This window comes from Eublepharis macularius, chromosome 11 (genome assembly GCF_028583425.1).
Source record: "Eublepharis macularius isolate TG4126 chromosome 11, MPM_Emac_v1.0, whole genome shotgun sequence".
NCBI classification, from domain to species: Eukaryota; Metazoa; Chordata; class Lepidosauria; order Squamata; family Eublepharidae; genus Eublepharis; species Eublepharis macularius.
In genome coordinates, this window is record NC_072800.1 from 1,567,009 (window position 1) to 1,582,760 (window position 15,752).

Sequence of the window (15,752 nt, forward strand, 5' to 3'; positions counted from 1 at the left end):
CTGGAGTGGGATCAAACTGGGAAGTTCTGAATCAAGCTCTGCGTCGGTAAGGGTGGGGGTGCGGGGGGGGTGCTGCCGGTCCAGCCGCAAGTTGCTTTCGTGCCTGAACTCAGCGGAAGGGCAGCTGGTGACTGGAAGCCCCTCGCTTAGGTGTGGGTGCAGTGCGGGGGAGAGACGCGGGCACGTCTTCTGCTGGGCCTCACTTTCTCCAGTCTCCCCGCACTGCAGCTGAAAGCTGCCTTGCATGATTTTGAAATTCTCTTGCCTGATTGTTTGGAGTTGCCCGTCAGTACTTCTGAATTTTTGCCTGCAGTGGCTGAGTCAGGTTTTGTAAACCATCACAAGCCACTCCCGGTTGCCCCACACCCACTTTACTCGCCACATTTCTTGCATGGGTGGGCGAATGCCATCTCTGGAGTTGTGATTGCTTCATCTTGTTTTTTGTTATATACAGGAAGATCCGGTGCCCAACGGCCTTCGTGCCCTACCGGTGTTTTATGCAGCTACTATAGCCATTAACGTTTTCTCCATCATGTATACAGGGGCACCAGGTGAGTAGTGTCTGACATGGAAGGTGCCACAGAATAATATTACACTTTCTGTTGACACATGTAGGCTATTTATTGTGATGTGTGCTTGCTAATCCTTAAAGATTCTCAGGGACCCCTCCGGTTGTAGGGGATAGCCTCGGTTAGGAAGGCTTTCAGGCAGCTGAGATTCTGCAAGTTGGTTCAGCCAGCGGCCTTCCGGAAGCCTTTTCATGCTGGCAGTGGGCTTCTGGCTGGTAGGATGCCCCCCTGCTGGAACACTGGAGAGTAAGTTGCAGGCCTGTCCAAGCTGTGAGCCTCAGGCCTGGGTGCGAGTAACTGGCCCATCCTCTTCGACACCTCTCCCCAGTCCAGCATTTTAGTTTGCATTTTAAAAGCAGGGGTGGGGGCTATTGTTGGGCTTTTGTGGGGTGGGGGGGCTTTGATTTCTGGCTTTTGAAGTTGGTCATATTTACTGTTCGTTTTGCTGCTTATTCTTCTGGGGCTTTCCTTGCAGAAGTGTTTGGTGAGTTGGTTCTTGCTGGGTTCTGTTTTCTCTTGGCATAGAAGTTTGATTTGGTCAGGTGTTCAATTGTTGTTGGTTGCTCTTCTTCTGAGGGGGATGTTTGTTGGGGTGCTTGGTTCGGTTTGTTAACCTTTTTGAAGTATCCTGTACTTTTGGGTATCCTGAGAGAGTTCTGAAGTGTGAACTTTTTGAAAGTGTTTTTAAGATAGACTAGTTGTAAGTTTTCCCCATAGGGAATAATGGAGATTGGAGGTGGCTGGGGGTACCTTCTTTGGGGGGCCATACAATGCCCTCCCATGGTCCAGTCTTCAAAAAACCTGGGGGTTGTTATAGGACAGTTAGGAGTAGGTCTGCTGCAAATTTGGTGGGTTTTGCTTTCAAAATGCCACCCCCCAGCCTCCTGGACAGCCCTCATAGATTTCCCCATGGAGAATAATGGAGGTTGGAGATGGCTGGGGGCACTTTCTCTGGGGGGGGGCATAGAAACAATGAACACGTTAAGAACTACCAGCCTGTCTCCATCTTGGATAATTGTTAGAAAAATATAATTTTGTATCTTACCTACCCCCAAGTCTGTTTTGGATGGTGGGTACGTCAGAAGGCTAGCTATGTTGAAAGTCAGATGTCAGTAAAAAAAGCCACCTGCTCAGAGGAGCTTATAAAACACTAGAAATGAGGTGAGGGAGTCCCATATTTGTCCACCACTCACAATTCCTTGCAGCCTAGTAGCTTGTTCGCTCTAATAGCAGTCTTCGTGACCAAATGCCTTTTGTGAAGGCCATGAAAGGGGCACATCAGCATTCAGTTGGGGAGTTACTGCCTACTCAGAACTCCCTACGCGTACAGAGAAATATAGTTTATAAATTAAAATAAGCACACCAACATAACCTGATGAGGATGGAGCAGGCCCACTGCCCTTTGAAAGATCACAGCAGCTGAAGGTGAGAGTCTCTCTACACAAGATGTCTTACATGGGGACGCTCAAGTGAAAGCTCTTACACTTGTCCTCCCATTGTGGATAAACATGCACTGCTAAGGAGACAGAGTACGCTTGAACATATGACCTCAAGAAAGTGAGCCCCTTGAGCATCCCTGTGTCAGATGTCTTGTGTAGAGAGACTCTTGGTTAAAGGGGGGGGGCGGGGGGAGACAGAGGTGAGGCAATGCGGGAGGTCCTCTCAGTTGTCTGTCCTCTCCAGCTGTAAGTCTCCACGTCCCCCCCCAGTTTGTACAATGAAAGTTGTGTGGTGGCAGAGAGATCTCTTCCAAACCAAAAGAAGAAATGGTTCCTTTACTAAATATATAAAGCTTGAACTCTGGTTTGAATGCAGCTCGGTAGCAGTTGTTTAGCAAATAATTGTATGTAATTCCCAAGGTGACACTCATTTTGGCCATGTGCCAACCTTTGAGCTACAAATCCAGATTCTTAGCTATGTATTACAAAGAAAGAGGCTTGGGTCCAGGACTTAAAGCATAAACTCCTAGAACAATGTTCCAGCCCTGCCCCTGCCCTGCCCCTATAGCACTGAGTATTTGGTATTTTGATATAGTAAATATAACAGTAATAATTGCCAACCCTCATGCACAAGAATGTAACATCGCCCTCTTTCTTTTCCAGTCCTAGGAATTGTTCTTCCTATGTGGGCGATAGCACTAATTTCCATTGGTGTGTCGTTGGTCTTTGCTATCTTAGTCTGGATAGTGGTGTGTCCCTGGATGAGAAGAAAAATAGCAAGTATGTCTTTTGGGAAGCCAATTCTCTAATTCTGCTTTAGAAAAGGTCAAATACAATGCCTTTTATCGTGGCTTTAGAAAATGATGAAAAACATGTTTCAGAATGTTTTAACAAATGGTTTATTGTTTGTTCGGTAAATGTTTTGGGTTTAGTTGGTCATATTTTTCTTTTAAAAAAGATACAAATGCTGATCTAAAGGGCACAAAGTAATTTGTATATACTCAGGGGGACTTTTAATCCCCTCCTCTTTAAACGACCTGTTCCTTTGCCAGGTCACAAATTGATTTGGAACTTGCCTGGCATAGAAAAATGGCCTGGCGAGGAGGAGGTGGGGCTCAAGAAATGGAAGCGCCCCCCCCCCCCCGGCACAGTACTTTGAATCCCAGGCACAGAATTCCACTAATGAAGTCTAAGGGCTCCAAAGTGCACGTGTCTCTCCCCACCCCACCCACCCACCCCCCACTCCACAAACTGCAAGCTTGTGTGGCTTTGATTTGCCTGGAGGCCTTTGAGGAAGAAGCAGTAGGGTCGTCAAACCCTTTCAACTCTGTTTTGTTTGACTGAATTTTGAAGCCAAGCTCCCCTGCTCTGCTGTAAGTATTTTAAAGGGAAAAATAGGTACACTTTAAAAACACATCTTCTCCCCTTTATAATAAATAAGATCACGGTCTTGATTAGAGAAACGGGGTAGAGGTTTAAGAATTGATCTCCCTCTCGCTTCCACACACAGCCCCAAGGCAAGCAGAGGCTGCGTGAACATCCCCTCTGCCTTTCATAGCGAGAAAAGATGGGCCGAGTTTGCCACCTCTGCTTGAGCCCTGAGCTGCCTTGAGCTTGGGGAAGAGAATTAAGGCTCACTGGCCTGAGTGTGGGTGTGTTTATACACAGAAGTATGTATGTTTGGACTATTCAACTGAAGAGCCAAGTACTAGGTCAACCACCCGAGTCAGTGACACTGGTAACATCTAATGCGTATCAGTGACAGCACAGGTAAAAGCTCTGGGTTTCCCTTAGGTCGGTTAAAGAAAGAAGGCGCGTTGTCAAGAATATCTGATGAAAGCCTTGACAAAATTCAAGAGGAGGACTCGGCTGTCTTCAAAGAGCTTCCTGGAGCCAAGGCAACCGATGAAACCACAATTCCCCTCACCAGCTCTGGGGCAGAAGAGGCTGGAGCATCAGACAGCGTAGCCAATGGGAGCCATCCTCGTGTGCCGTACGGTAAGAATCAGCTCAAGAGCACAGGGGTTCCCCGGTTCAGTGTCCTGCTGTTCCAGGCTGCTGTGAAGACCTGAACCCCGCGACAAGCATCTGGTTCCCCCTTCTTTCTAGTGGCAGAGCAAGGACACAGCAGAAGGAAAAATAATTGTCCTGTCTGGATTTTTTGATGAACTATGCACCGATCACAGAGATTTTCTTAAGAATTTGTTGCATGTGTCTGGAATAGAGCAGAGTGGGGAAGGCGGACAACAGAGGCAGAGCAGCGTTTAGCCGTCTCAGCTTCTTGCCTCCATCAAACCTGTCTGTGCCAGTCCTTTTCTTCCAATGGAAGGAACCCATCCACCCGCCTGTAACTGTGGGGAATAGGTTTGTTTTGTTAAACCTTCTCCTCAGGTGCTAGATGTTTTTAAAGTGTAAAGGCTTTGAGTTCACTGCCATGAGATAAGTTTTGTGGTTAGTAAGTTTTGTGGTAAGAAGAACTCGGAGATCACTGAAGCAGTAGGTTCATAAAAATAACAAAGATAATTTTCTTATGTACAGGTTGTTTTTAAAGAACAAAAAAGCAGCCCAGGTCTCCAGGCAGTCCCAGGAGAAGCCAGGCTGAGGCACTTAAACCTGAGCTGGTTAGGGCTTCAGGTTGTGATTTAAATTCCTCTTAACGCTCACTTACAGATAGGCTGCAGATAGGCTTTTCGCTGCCTGACCCCCAGGTTAGATCTTCGCTCGCACTCAGGTTTCCATGCCCACCAGCCTGCTCTTTCCCAAGCATCCGGCTAAAGGGTGCCAGATCTGCTCATGACCGGAGACGGGCCTCTCAGTGTGGTGCTGTGTACTCTCCCAGGGGCCGAGCTAATCCCCTCTCCCTGCCACACTGCCAGGCAGAGGTTCCCTTTGATTCTGTCTGCTCTCTCACGGAGGCAGCCCTGAACAGACCTGCCCGTGCCTTTCGCTCCTGCATTCCGTCCCCACCCTGGCAGGTGATTGCGTGCTGGGGCAGCACCCCATAGACTCTGGGATGACACAGCTGAGTGGCTGTTTCCCCTCTCAGGGGCAGGCCAGCCTCCTGTCCGTCACACCGCCCATTTATGCACTGAAATTCTTGCCCTGCCATCAGCCACCCCCATGCAAATAAGCAACGAGTTCCCCAACCATAATCAATTTCTTTCAATTCTGCTCAACCTTTCTCGAGCCCCCTTATTTCAGTTACTTCTGTGATCACCCAATTATTTTAAAAAATCCCCTTTGCTTGCCCAGCATGCAGCAAAAAAATGTTAAGCATTCCCCAGAGTACCTTAGAAACTGCTGCCTGACAGTTTCTTGATAAGCAGGTCTTTTTCTGGTCCCCAGATTCTGGGCAAGGAACAGCTGTGCTGAAGCAGGGATCCCTGTCGTGAGAAGCTGAACAAGACTTCACCTGTGGCTCAGTTTTTTCCAGTATTTTAGAGCTGCTGTAGCACAGAGACAGCCACTCTGCTGGTTCAAATCCCACTCCTGCCATGAACTCGGCTGGCAGCCTTGGGTCAGCCCCGCTCCTCTCAGCCCAGCTCCCCAGCTGCATTGTGGGGATAATATAACTCTGACCTGGTTCACTGCTCTGAGTGGAGCACTGATCTGTCTAGAAGAGAGGTATAGAAGCACAGTTGTTATTATTTTACTCTAGTAGTTACATTCGAGTGTAGAATATAAATTAATTAGATTTTGCAGCATAAATGTTAATCTGATAAAACTAGAAGAAAAAATAGTGAAGGTTAATATTTCTTGAAGTGTCAGTAGGTCTAGTTCTGGTTTCCCTTTGTACTAAGACTTTTCTCTCTGCTGTTTTAGGAAGGGCATTTTCGATGACGCACAGTATGGTGAAATCCCCCGTTTCCAACGGCACGTTTAATTTTGATGGTCACATGAAGAGTGATGTTCATGTCTATCATACTGTGCACAAAGACTCCGGGTTGTATAAAGATTTATTGCACAAAATACACTTGGACAGGGGCAACAGTGACAGACCAACACAAGAGAATAACTACAAGTTCTTGCGGCGCAATAATAGCTACACTTGTTACACGGCCGCCATCTGTGGGCTGCCAGTGCATTCGTCCTTCAAGGCTGCTGACACATCCACCCCAGAAGACAGTGAGAAGCTGGTGGGGGACACAGTGTCTTATTCCAAAAAACGAGTCCGCTACGACAGCTACTCCAGCTATTGCAATGCAGTGGCAGAAGCAGAAATTGAAGCAGAGGAGGGTGGCGTGGAGATGAAGATGGCGACAGACTTGTTAGATCCCAGCAATCCAACTGAGGATCCTGTGGAAGAGGAGAGAGATGAGAAGGACACCTCCGAGGTCCACCTGCTGTTCCACTTCCTTCAGATTCTGACTGCTTGCTTTGGATCCTTTGCACATGGAGGCAACGATGTAAGGTAAGCCTGGGTAAGCTTGTGTGGAACTCAGGTTTGTGGAACTGTTCCACTTGCTGTGGAGTGTTCATGAGAGGAACGCTGCAGAACTTTATGAATGTCACTCTTTTAAAAAGATAGGAAGATTTGCATACTATCTATATGACCCGGTCCTTGGCAGGTCATGACAGCGTAAAACACCAATACCTGCAATAATATTTAAAAAATATAAAAGTCTGTAAGTCATCTAGCTGAAATCAGAAACCAGTATATGTACAATTTAAAAAATCATTTTTTAAAAAAAGATGGATAAAGACAAAATCTGAATCTGTCTCCAAATGCTTGTTGAAATAAAACATCTTTGTTAATAATTCCCAGAAGATGAGAAGAGAATGGACTTGGTGAGCCTTTCTGTAAGATAATTCTGAAGAGGGGCCATGGTTGAGCAGGCTCTGCTCCCTAGCAGTCAGATTGAGGATAAAGAGCTTTCTTTCTTTCTTTCTTTCTTTCTTTCTTTCTTTCTTTCTTTCTTTCTTTCTTTCTTTCTTTCTTTCTTTCTTTCTTTCTTTCTTTCTTTCTTTCTTTCTTTCTTTCTTTCTTTCTTTCTTTCTTTCTTTTTCTTTGATTGTTCGTTTGTTTGTTTGTTTATCCCCTGCCTTTCTCATAGCTCAAGATGGCTTACAAATTCAAATTTTAGAAAAACCTCACATAGCGCCCCCCCCCCCCAGCTTTTAAAGCAGGACTTCCCCTGCAGTTGTTAAGGAACACCCTGAATTGAGGCTCCTTAATGCGATAAAGGCTAGCAGCTGGCACTCTAAACTGTGCCCAAGAAGTAGTTGTGTGAACGCTGCATTCGCCCATGGCCACTACATTATCATCATCAGTTCTAATTCCCAAGTGCCCCCCCCCCCATGCAGATGCTTAAACCTGAAGATTGGGGCCTCTTGGTAACACAACACATGTATTTGCAACCTTGGGGGACCCTCTCCCAGTGTTACAGAAAAATATAAAAGCAGACAAAAACAAAGTGGGAGTTTAAATCCCACTCAAAACACTTACTTTTGCTCTACGTGTGCCCAGTCCTCAGGCCCTGCAGTTGACACCTATGACCGGGGGGTGGGGGGGGCAAAAGGGTAAGGGTCTTTCAAAAGGAGAGAGAGTAAGAGACTTTCCAACCCAAGTGTAAAGGATGTTTGGGAGACAGAGGGAAGAGTCGGGGGGTGGGGGGGGGACGAACAGGAAAGGTTGGTTGTAGGTGACTGGGTGGGCAGTAACGGGGAAGACTGGCTTGGATGACTGTGGGGACAACCCTCTTCATAATCTGCAGCGTTTTGTTTCGGGCCTCCACTTATGTTGCTTTAATCTTGACATAAAGAACTGTATGGTGGTAAAGAAATAAGCAAGGTGTCTGAATTAAAAGAAATAGACTGGTTTAGGAGGTGGGCCGGCGGCAGGAAAGAGTATTTTAATTCATATACCACCCCTGATTAAGGACATTGTACCTAGTAGGGAAGTCAAGGAAGAGGCGAGGTGGTGATTGTACAGCCCCAACGTGCTGCTCTCTTTTCCAGCAATGCCATAGGCCCTCTGGTTGCCCTCTGGCTGATATACGAGCAGGGCGGGGTGATGCAAGAAGCAGCAACTCCCGTCTGGCTGCTCCTGTATGGAGGCATTGGCATCTGTGTGGGTCTCTGGGTCTGGGGGCGAAGAGTGATCCAGACCATGGGGAAAGACCTCACCCCCATCACGCCGTCAAGGTAGGTGCACGTCTTCGGGGCTCGTCCGCCCAGCTCTCACCGGTCTGCTCTGGAAAATTCCGCCATAGCATTTGCTGTGTGTCTAATAGTGTAGACTGCTGCTTTTGATTTTAACAGCAATAAGCATTACACCCTTTTTTAAACTAATGTGATCCATTTGAATAGTTGAGGTCTAGTTGAGCAGAAGATTCTGCCAACGTCTTGCGTAGCGTAGAAAAGCATAAATTAAGAAATGGCAAAAATCAGAGTTGTTTTTCATGAGCTTTCAGGTCTGTAAAATGGATCTGGGGTTTTCCTTTGCTCTGTGATGCATGCTAGACCTCGGCCATTAAGCTAACGACTGATGAAGCGTGATTTCTTGGAAAGCAGAATGGGCAGATGGCCGGAGTCAAGTGAGCTGCTCCGCAGGCTTCATGCGGAGTGGCCATGTGTGGACAGTTTCCCTTCTTCGGCAGCTCCTTGTTCTCTCTGTCACATAATGGCCATAAATCAGTTGGAGGAGATGCTGGTAAGACGCTGGCATGTTGCATGGCACCAATCCAGACTGATGACTTTTTTTTTAAAAAAAAAAAAGTGTGACTGTGAAGTGTTTTCTTATGCTTCCTGCAGTGGATTCACTATTGAGTTGGCTTCGGCGTTCACAGTTGTGATAGCTTCCAATGTTGGACTTCCTGTCAGTACTACACACTGCAAGGTATGCCTTTGCCATGTGACCTGCAGCCAGGCCCGGCTGGAGCGTTCGTCTTTTAACTCTGCTGCTCAGATCAGTTTCGTGGTGGCATGACACTTGAAGAGGGGAATGAAAAACGGATACACGAACTGGAAGGGCCCCCTCCCCTTTACAAAATTCATAAATGGGCAGGTCTTATGTTCCTTTTACATTATTTTGCATCGTTAAAAATCTGTCACCCATTCGAGAATACTTGGAATCAATTTCACACCCACATTAAACTTTGCATAGTTTACATCCCCCAGCTGCTGGCCCTTGCAAAACCTGTTAATTTCTGTGACTCTTGTGCTCAAGGGACTGTGTGGCTGCTACTTCCTCTTTACCCCCCCCCTCCAATTATTGAGCAAGCATGCAGTTAGGAGAGAGAGCTCTGAACAAGAGTAGACCTAGCCCAGTTAAAACCTTTTGGGCCAAAATGCAGGATACGTGTGACCCAAGTCCGATCATGGGTGCTTGTTGTCATTTTACCATTTTAATCTTCCAGGACATTCCACTGCTGACCTAAAGGAGGCTGTACTCAAACAGAGGAACTTCGAGGGGAGAGTTCAGTGTGAGATTGCCAAAATGGAGTTTATTCACAAATTCAGAACACTGGACTGAACAGAAGTGGGGGGGGGGGGGGCGAGGGTGGCTGAACAGAGACTTCGGATTCTTATCTCACGACAGATGCTAATTTCTGTTCTGTTCTCATCAAGCTGCATTGGACCTTTACATCCTGGTGCCCTCCCTTTTGGCTGGGATATAGAATCTCAGGGATCTCCATTCCTACTCATGTCTGAAGAAGGGAGCTCTAACTCTTGAAAGCTTGCGCTCTGAAAATCTTGTTGGTCTCTCAGGTGCCACTGGACTCAAATCCTGCTGTTGTCACACTTATAATTGAGGGCACCTGCCTTCTAAGTGTTCTGCTGCTCCATTCAGCTCGGGAATGCTGTGAGGGGGGTGAAGGCTTCTTTCCTGTGCCATTTTCACCTGAAGCCCTCCCTTCCCTCTCTCACAGCACTCCTGAGCTGAATGGAGCCATTAAACACTTTGAAAGTGCGTTCCTCCGATCATACAGGTGACTATGAGTTGGATTGGGCACACATGACTGGTCTCGTGTCACGTGTATTGTGTATTTTGACCTTTAGATCAGATGGAAGCAGAGGTTCAGTAATGACAGAGAGAGCACGAGATATTTTGATGCCCACTGCTGGAAATCCAGATGACATTCTCCCATAGTCCTAAAAACAGCCAACCAAATTAATGTGACGCTCTCCTTGAACGGTAGCACAGAATCTCGCTGCCTTCTCCCTGCCTAATGTCGGGACTGGCCCTTTGTTGTGGGAAGTCCTGCTCTGGTCATGCCACGTGACGCTCTGATCTGCAGCACCGTTCTTTGTCCAGAGGTTCCTTCTCCACCCTTTCACTTTCCCAAGGAATGCATGGCATGGGACTTCCTGTGGTGTTGCTTCACACTTCACACTTCCATTTGTCTTCTTTTTGTTTCTTCACAGTGGATTTTGCATTGAAGTAATGTGTGCGCTAACCGTACTTGTAGCCTCAAATGTGGGTATTCCCATAAGCTCCACTCATTGCAAGGTATTGGAGTTTGCAGTGGTCACACCAATTAACTACACACTCGGAACTTTTAAAAACAAAGATCCCAACCGCTTTCCCATTTTGCCTTCATTGTGTAGAACATCAAGCAGTTTTTAAAAATATGGGGAAAAAATTCCAAATTACCTGGAAAACTGTAATCCTCCCTCGCCACCACCTGCGCAGATTTAGGATGCTGAAAGATTTTTTAATGGTATTATTTGCTTGGATGAAATACAGACAGCTGATTATCGTTCCTGCTGCTTACAGACCCCTCATTGTAGTGTTCATTTGGTAGTCAATGAGCAACTCATCTTAACCTTAAAAGCATCTTGCTTCAGGCATTAACTCTTTCAGCCTTAGCCTTGCACTAACATAGCGTTATATAAATTGGAGTTTCCCCCTCCGAAAAGATTTACGCAGCTTTTCATGCCATGGCTCCTTTTGGGGCATATGAGTGGGTCACAAGAAGGCTTGGTTCTATATTTCGGCACCTGAAGGCAAATGGCGCTTAGTCTCAGCCAATCAGAGCACAGCTGCCTGCTGACAAGCGCTGCCCAGATTCGCAGCTGTCGGAGGTTCTAACATGGAATTTCATCCAAACTTAGATCATGTTTAAAGAGGCACTTGCCAATGCCAGTATTACTGATGCCTTTTTAACTGAGGAAAATTCATGAAAGGGTGCATCTTTTAAAATAATTATTACGTAAAATTGTAGTGCATTTTATCCTCCGTTTACTGCAGTATATTCTATCCTTTTCAGACCGTAATCCAGTTTTCCTTCCCAGTGCTAGGCCCACTCATTTTTTACTTTATATATTCATCTTCATTCCTTTTTTTCTTTTCCCTTCCCCTCCCAATCTTTTTAAAAATGATTGTGCTCTTTCTATGACCCAGCAACTGAAAAAGGAAGGCATATTCAAAGCAGAGAATGGGGGGGGGCGGGGTGTGGAAGGATGGAGAAGGCCAGGCAGAAATGCCCTGGAGCCACCCCGAGCTCATGCAGGAATGCATCAGTATGCTTTGCGGGAGTCTTCCACATGTCAAGGTGTGAGATAGGTATCCCAGCGAGCAGTTGAAGGGAAGAGAGAGTGGCACACGTGGTCCAGGATGCAGGCAAGGAGTGCTGGGGGTGGGGGGTCTGGGATGCCAGAGCCAGCACATGGGATGCACATGGAGACCTGAGGTGGGGGTTCTAGAAGGGCACAGCGAAGGGCTTTGGGATTGGGCGTATGGGGAGGAAGGGTTTACAGGGACTTTGGAAAGCACAGCGGTGGGAGTAGGTTCTAGGCTGGAGTGTCTCCGCCAATGGCATGTTAAGGAATAACATTTAATTTCCATGAAACCTGGACTGGAGATTGTGTTACGTGGTCTCTCCGAGGTAGTTGTGTCACTCAATTAACTTAATGCAGCTTGAGATCCAAAGAGATCCACATGTCCAGGACTTCCTTTTTGCACAGGTTTAACACCTGTTTTGCATGCAGAACTTTCCACTCCCCTTGGAAAAGGAACTGAGGCAGGAGTAGTGGGAAGAATTTTACTCTGCCTGCAAACTTCAAGAGCAGCTGGACATTGTAGTAGAAAGGACCAGTGAGGTGGGCCAAGGGTGTGGCTTGCTGTCACGCAGTGCCCGAGTTTCATAGTTTTCAGGGTTAAGCGATAATTGGGGGGAAGTGGCAAAGTAGCCGTGCTGGTCTGTAGCAGAAGAGCAAAATGTGGGTTCAGTAGAACCTTAGAGACCAACTAGGTTTCCGGAGTGTGAGCGTTCAGAGTTCGCACTTGGGAAATCGTTTTGGCCTCTAAGGTGCTACTGAACCGTCCGTGTGGCTCTTGCTTACAATTCCAGCCAGCCACCACCTCCTGGGGTGGCAATTGAAACCATTCTTTTGTCTGGGCTTCCTCTAATGTGGAAAATCCAAAAAGGGGGGGTGGGGGTGGGGATTGTTTGCCGGTGGCTTCCGGGTGCCTGCCTGCTTCTTTTCCAAAGCAAAGGTTGGACACTGGCCCTTCTCCACTTCCCTGGGACAGCAGAGAGAGGACCCCCCCCAGCCTTTTGTGATTGCAGCCTCCCCCATAACAGCCATTTCGTGTCCAGAGGCTTAAACGTGCCCCCAGCTTTGGAGAGCCCTGGCCCAGGTTGCGCTCAGTCCTTGGCAAGAGAGATGGCTGGCCTAGCTCAATCTCCTGTCCCTTTTCTTGGTGGAATGGGAACATAGATATATAAGCATTTAGGAGGGAAAATGGGTTGAGCATCCAGAAGAAATACCAGTGGAGAGAATAAGAATCCCTTTTAGAAAAGACCATTAGAGATGGGAGACAGATGACTGGAGCTAATGTACATTGTTAGAGAACTTCCCTTCCTTTGTCCAGGGATCTGCTCTGGGCAGATAAATGCTATGCCAGGCACTTCCTGAATACCACATACAGTCCTTAGTCCCATTGGTTTTCCACCTGTGCTGCAGCGTGGGGTAAATACCCTTCCTGTGCTGAAATGAATTCAGATTTCAGCAATAAGTCATTTCAGATGCTTTGTTAGAAATTCTGGGTATCAGTCGACTGGCATTGGATTTGTCATAGACAGGGGTCCATGAATGCAGTCCCCAGGTAACCAGTGGTGGCCATAAACCACCTGTCTGGGAATACAAAGTGGGAGAAACCTCTCCTTCAAATTTTCCTTGCATTGCACCTGGTCAAAGAAACACACTCCACCCAGAATTCTCTGGAAAATAACAGGGAGCAGGTGGAATGGATCGATCTCATCTTGCACTGGGCTTTGGAGACATTCTGAAGCAGCAAATAACCTTTCCAGCCACTTCTGAGTTTCCTCAGAGCTTGACATAAAGTGAAAGACTGACACAATTAGAAGACTGGGGGGCGGGGGGAGTAGCTGGTGAGTGCAGATGTCTGGTTACCAAGGGTGATGGCAAATTTGTGTGCCCCTAGTCATAGACGACTATTACCTATGTTTTGATGCATTTAATTCTAACCTCCTTCTCAAATTTCCAAGGTTGGTTCTGTGGTGGCAGTTGGCTGGATACGATCCAAGAAGGCAGTTGACTGGCGTCTCTTCCGCAATATCTTTTTAGCCTGGTTTGTGACTGTTCCTGTAGCTGGCTTATTCAGCGCTGGTATCATGGCAATCTTTATGTATGGTATCCTGCCATATGTCTGACATTATTGTTCCTTCCAGAATAGAGGGGAGTTTCTCTGGCCAAGAGCGCACTGTAGAGCTCCCTATTTAAAGCATATGATTAAAAACAAAATTAGTCAGCAAGGATTCATCGTCCATATCTAACATCAACTATACAGAACTTCAGTGTCATGTTGGTGACATCACACCTGGTGCCGTTTCATTCGTGTGTGTGTGTGCGTGTGTACACGCACGTGCACGCGCGCACACACACACATATATATATGTATGTATGTATGTATGTATATGCTTATAGTAGGTAACACTACCTTAAACTGTAAGTGAAGTGAAAATAGCTAGAACTTTTGTGAATCGTGTACATAATGTATCATTTAGTGGCTGATTTTTAATCTTAATGCAGCAGCTTATTGGTTGAGATGTGTGTGCGTGTGCCAATTTGATACAGGAGGAAATGAGATGCAGAATGGATACAATTTTTATAAAACCATTGAACGCTACTGGAACAAAACAGTGCAGGGATACTTTCATGAAAGAGCTTGGTTCATATTGTTGCTGTGTATAATACTGTATGAAAATTCCTTTTGTAAATACTTTCAGAACTGTAACTTTTTAATAGTGCATTTCCCTCATATATTTTGGATAAGAAAGTTTTGAAAGTACCAAAGAAGAAGGGGAATAGTTTGTCAGTATTACATTATTGCCTCTGTGTGTGTGTGTGTGTGTGTGTGTGTCCTTGTGCCTGCCCCCTTCATAACTTTTTAATTAAAACTTTTTTCCATCCATCAGTTACCAGCAATGCTGGATAAAATTACTCACGTTTTACTGTAATTAACTTGGAGCTTCGCTGTTAGTCTGTTTTGTGTGTCGAGTATGGTCTACATGGGATGTAGCAAAAACTGAACTTCATTGTGTGTTGAACCTCAAAATTCATCACTTACTACACGGAAGTCCAGTTCCACTCCCAAAATAATCATCTGTTAGCAAGTTCAGGGGAAGGAGGCTGAGGCTTGAAATCATTTTGCCTTGCTGTTTCTTCCAATACGTATCAGCCAGACAGTGTCAGAGCCTTGCAGGCGGGTGGTGGTAGCCTAAGAAAAGAGGAACACGCACAAGCTTTCACACTACCCTTGTAACCCAGCTGGGGGGGGTGGTCAGTGGAATGCTGGCCGCAGGACAGAGGAGCTGTGGTGTGGGCTCTTCCCATGCCACATTAACTGAATTGTGGCAGCTGCTAGAGGGAGCCAGGAAAAGCCAAGTTACTCCTCTAAAGAAACATTTTCAGCAAGACTGTCTGAGAAATGAAGACACTACTGAACAGGACTACAAGTCCTTGGCCCTAGAACTGCAACTTGTTGTTTTGTGGATTCACGTTGTTCTCAAACAGTATGCAGAAGTCTTGCATGACAGACAGCAGAATGTATTTCTTCGAAGTGCTATGGAAAGCTTTGGAAGTTCTTTTGTGCAGGCCCCTGTGAGGCAGATTCCATTCATTTCCCTGGGCTTGTGCTGGAGAACTTCTCGGAGGATTGTGTGCCTGTGGCTTTTAAGTCCTCGATACTAGAACGGCATTCTTGTTGGCTTTATTGCCCTGGGCTTGAGAAAGTGGTCTTTGGATAAGGTTGGGAGCCTAGGACTGTTGATATGCTGCTAAAGTGTTGATTGATCCATAAGTTGTCTTGGTACTCCATTTTGATTAATTTTCATTGGTCATTCATTCTCAATTTATAATAAAAGAATATTTTCCCCCTTTTGTTTGGAGTCTTTTTTAATTGCTACTGGCCTATGCTTTTTTCTATTTAAAACCAACTCAAGTGCAGATGATTTCTTAGCATACAACATTCCTCTATAATTTGCATTATTTTGAGTCCTTCTTTTGGATTTCTAACAGCTGCACACATCTGAGTATCAGCCCAAGTAAAACTGAGCTCGGTAAAACGTACACAAAAAATCTCCCCTGGGACTGTTTGTCTGGGATGCAGCTTTTGTTCTGAAATACTTTTGCAGTCAAATGCAAATGAATGTGTTTCCATGAAGCCAGAGGACAAATGCCTTGTCATGAACTGGCCTCACTTTATTTCACAGCCTTTTCATCAGTTCCTTTCAGCTGAGGTGTGTCTGCAAGGAGCACATTAAAACCGGTGCAT

The 15,752-nt window shown here is 46.2% G+C and overlaps 1 protein-coding gene across 8 annotated transcripts in view; it reads left to right on the plus strand.

Moving 5' to 3' along the window:
- SLC20A2 (solute carrier family 20 member 2) overlaps window positions 1-15,358 on the plus strand; it is a 76,984-nt gene extending 61,626 nt beyond the window's left edge. For all 8 annotated transcript variants that reach the window (XM_054991029.1, XM_054991026.1, XM_054991025.1 and 5 more), the window contains 7 exons: window positions 455-551; window positions 2,672-2,788; window positions 3,803-4,006; window positions 5,831-6,419; window positions 7,967-8,152; window positions 8,762-8,846; window positions 13,465-15,358. In XM_054991029.1, the coding sequence (XP_054847004.1) occupies window positions 455-551; window positions 2,672-2,788; window positions 3,803-4,006; window positions 5,831-6,419; window positions 7,967-8,152; window positions 8,762-8,846; window positions 13,465-13,629 (1,443 nt within the window). In that variant the 3' untranslated portion in view covers window positions 13,630-15,358. The remainder of the gene's footprint in view (window positions 1-454; window positions 552-2,671; window positions 2,789-3,802; window positions 4,007-5,830; window positions 6,420-7,966; window positions 8,153-8,761; window positions 8,847-13,464) is intronic.
- Window positions 15,359-15,752: the final 394 nt, after the last annotated feature.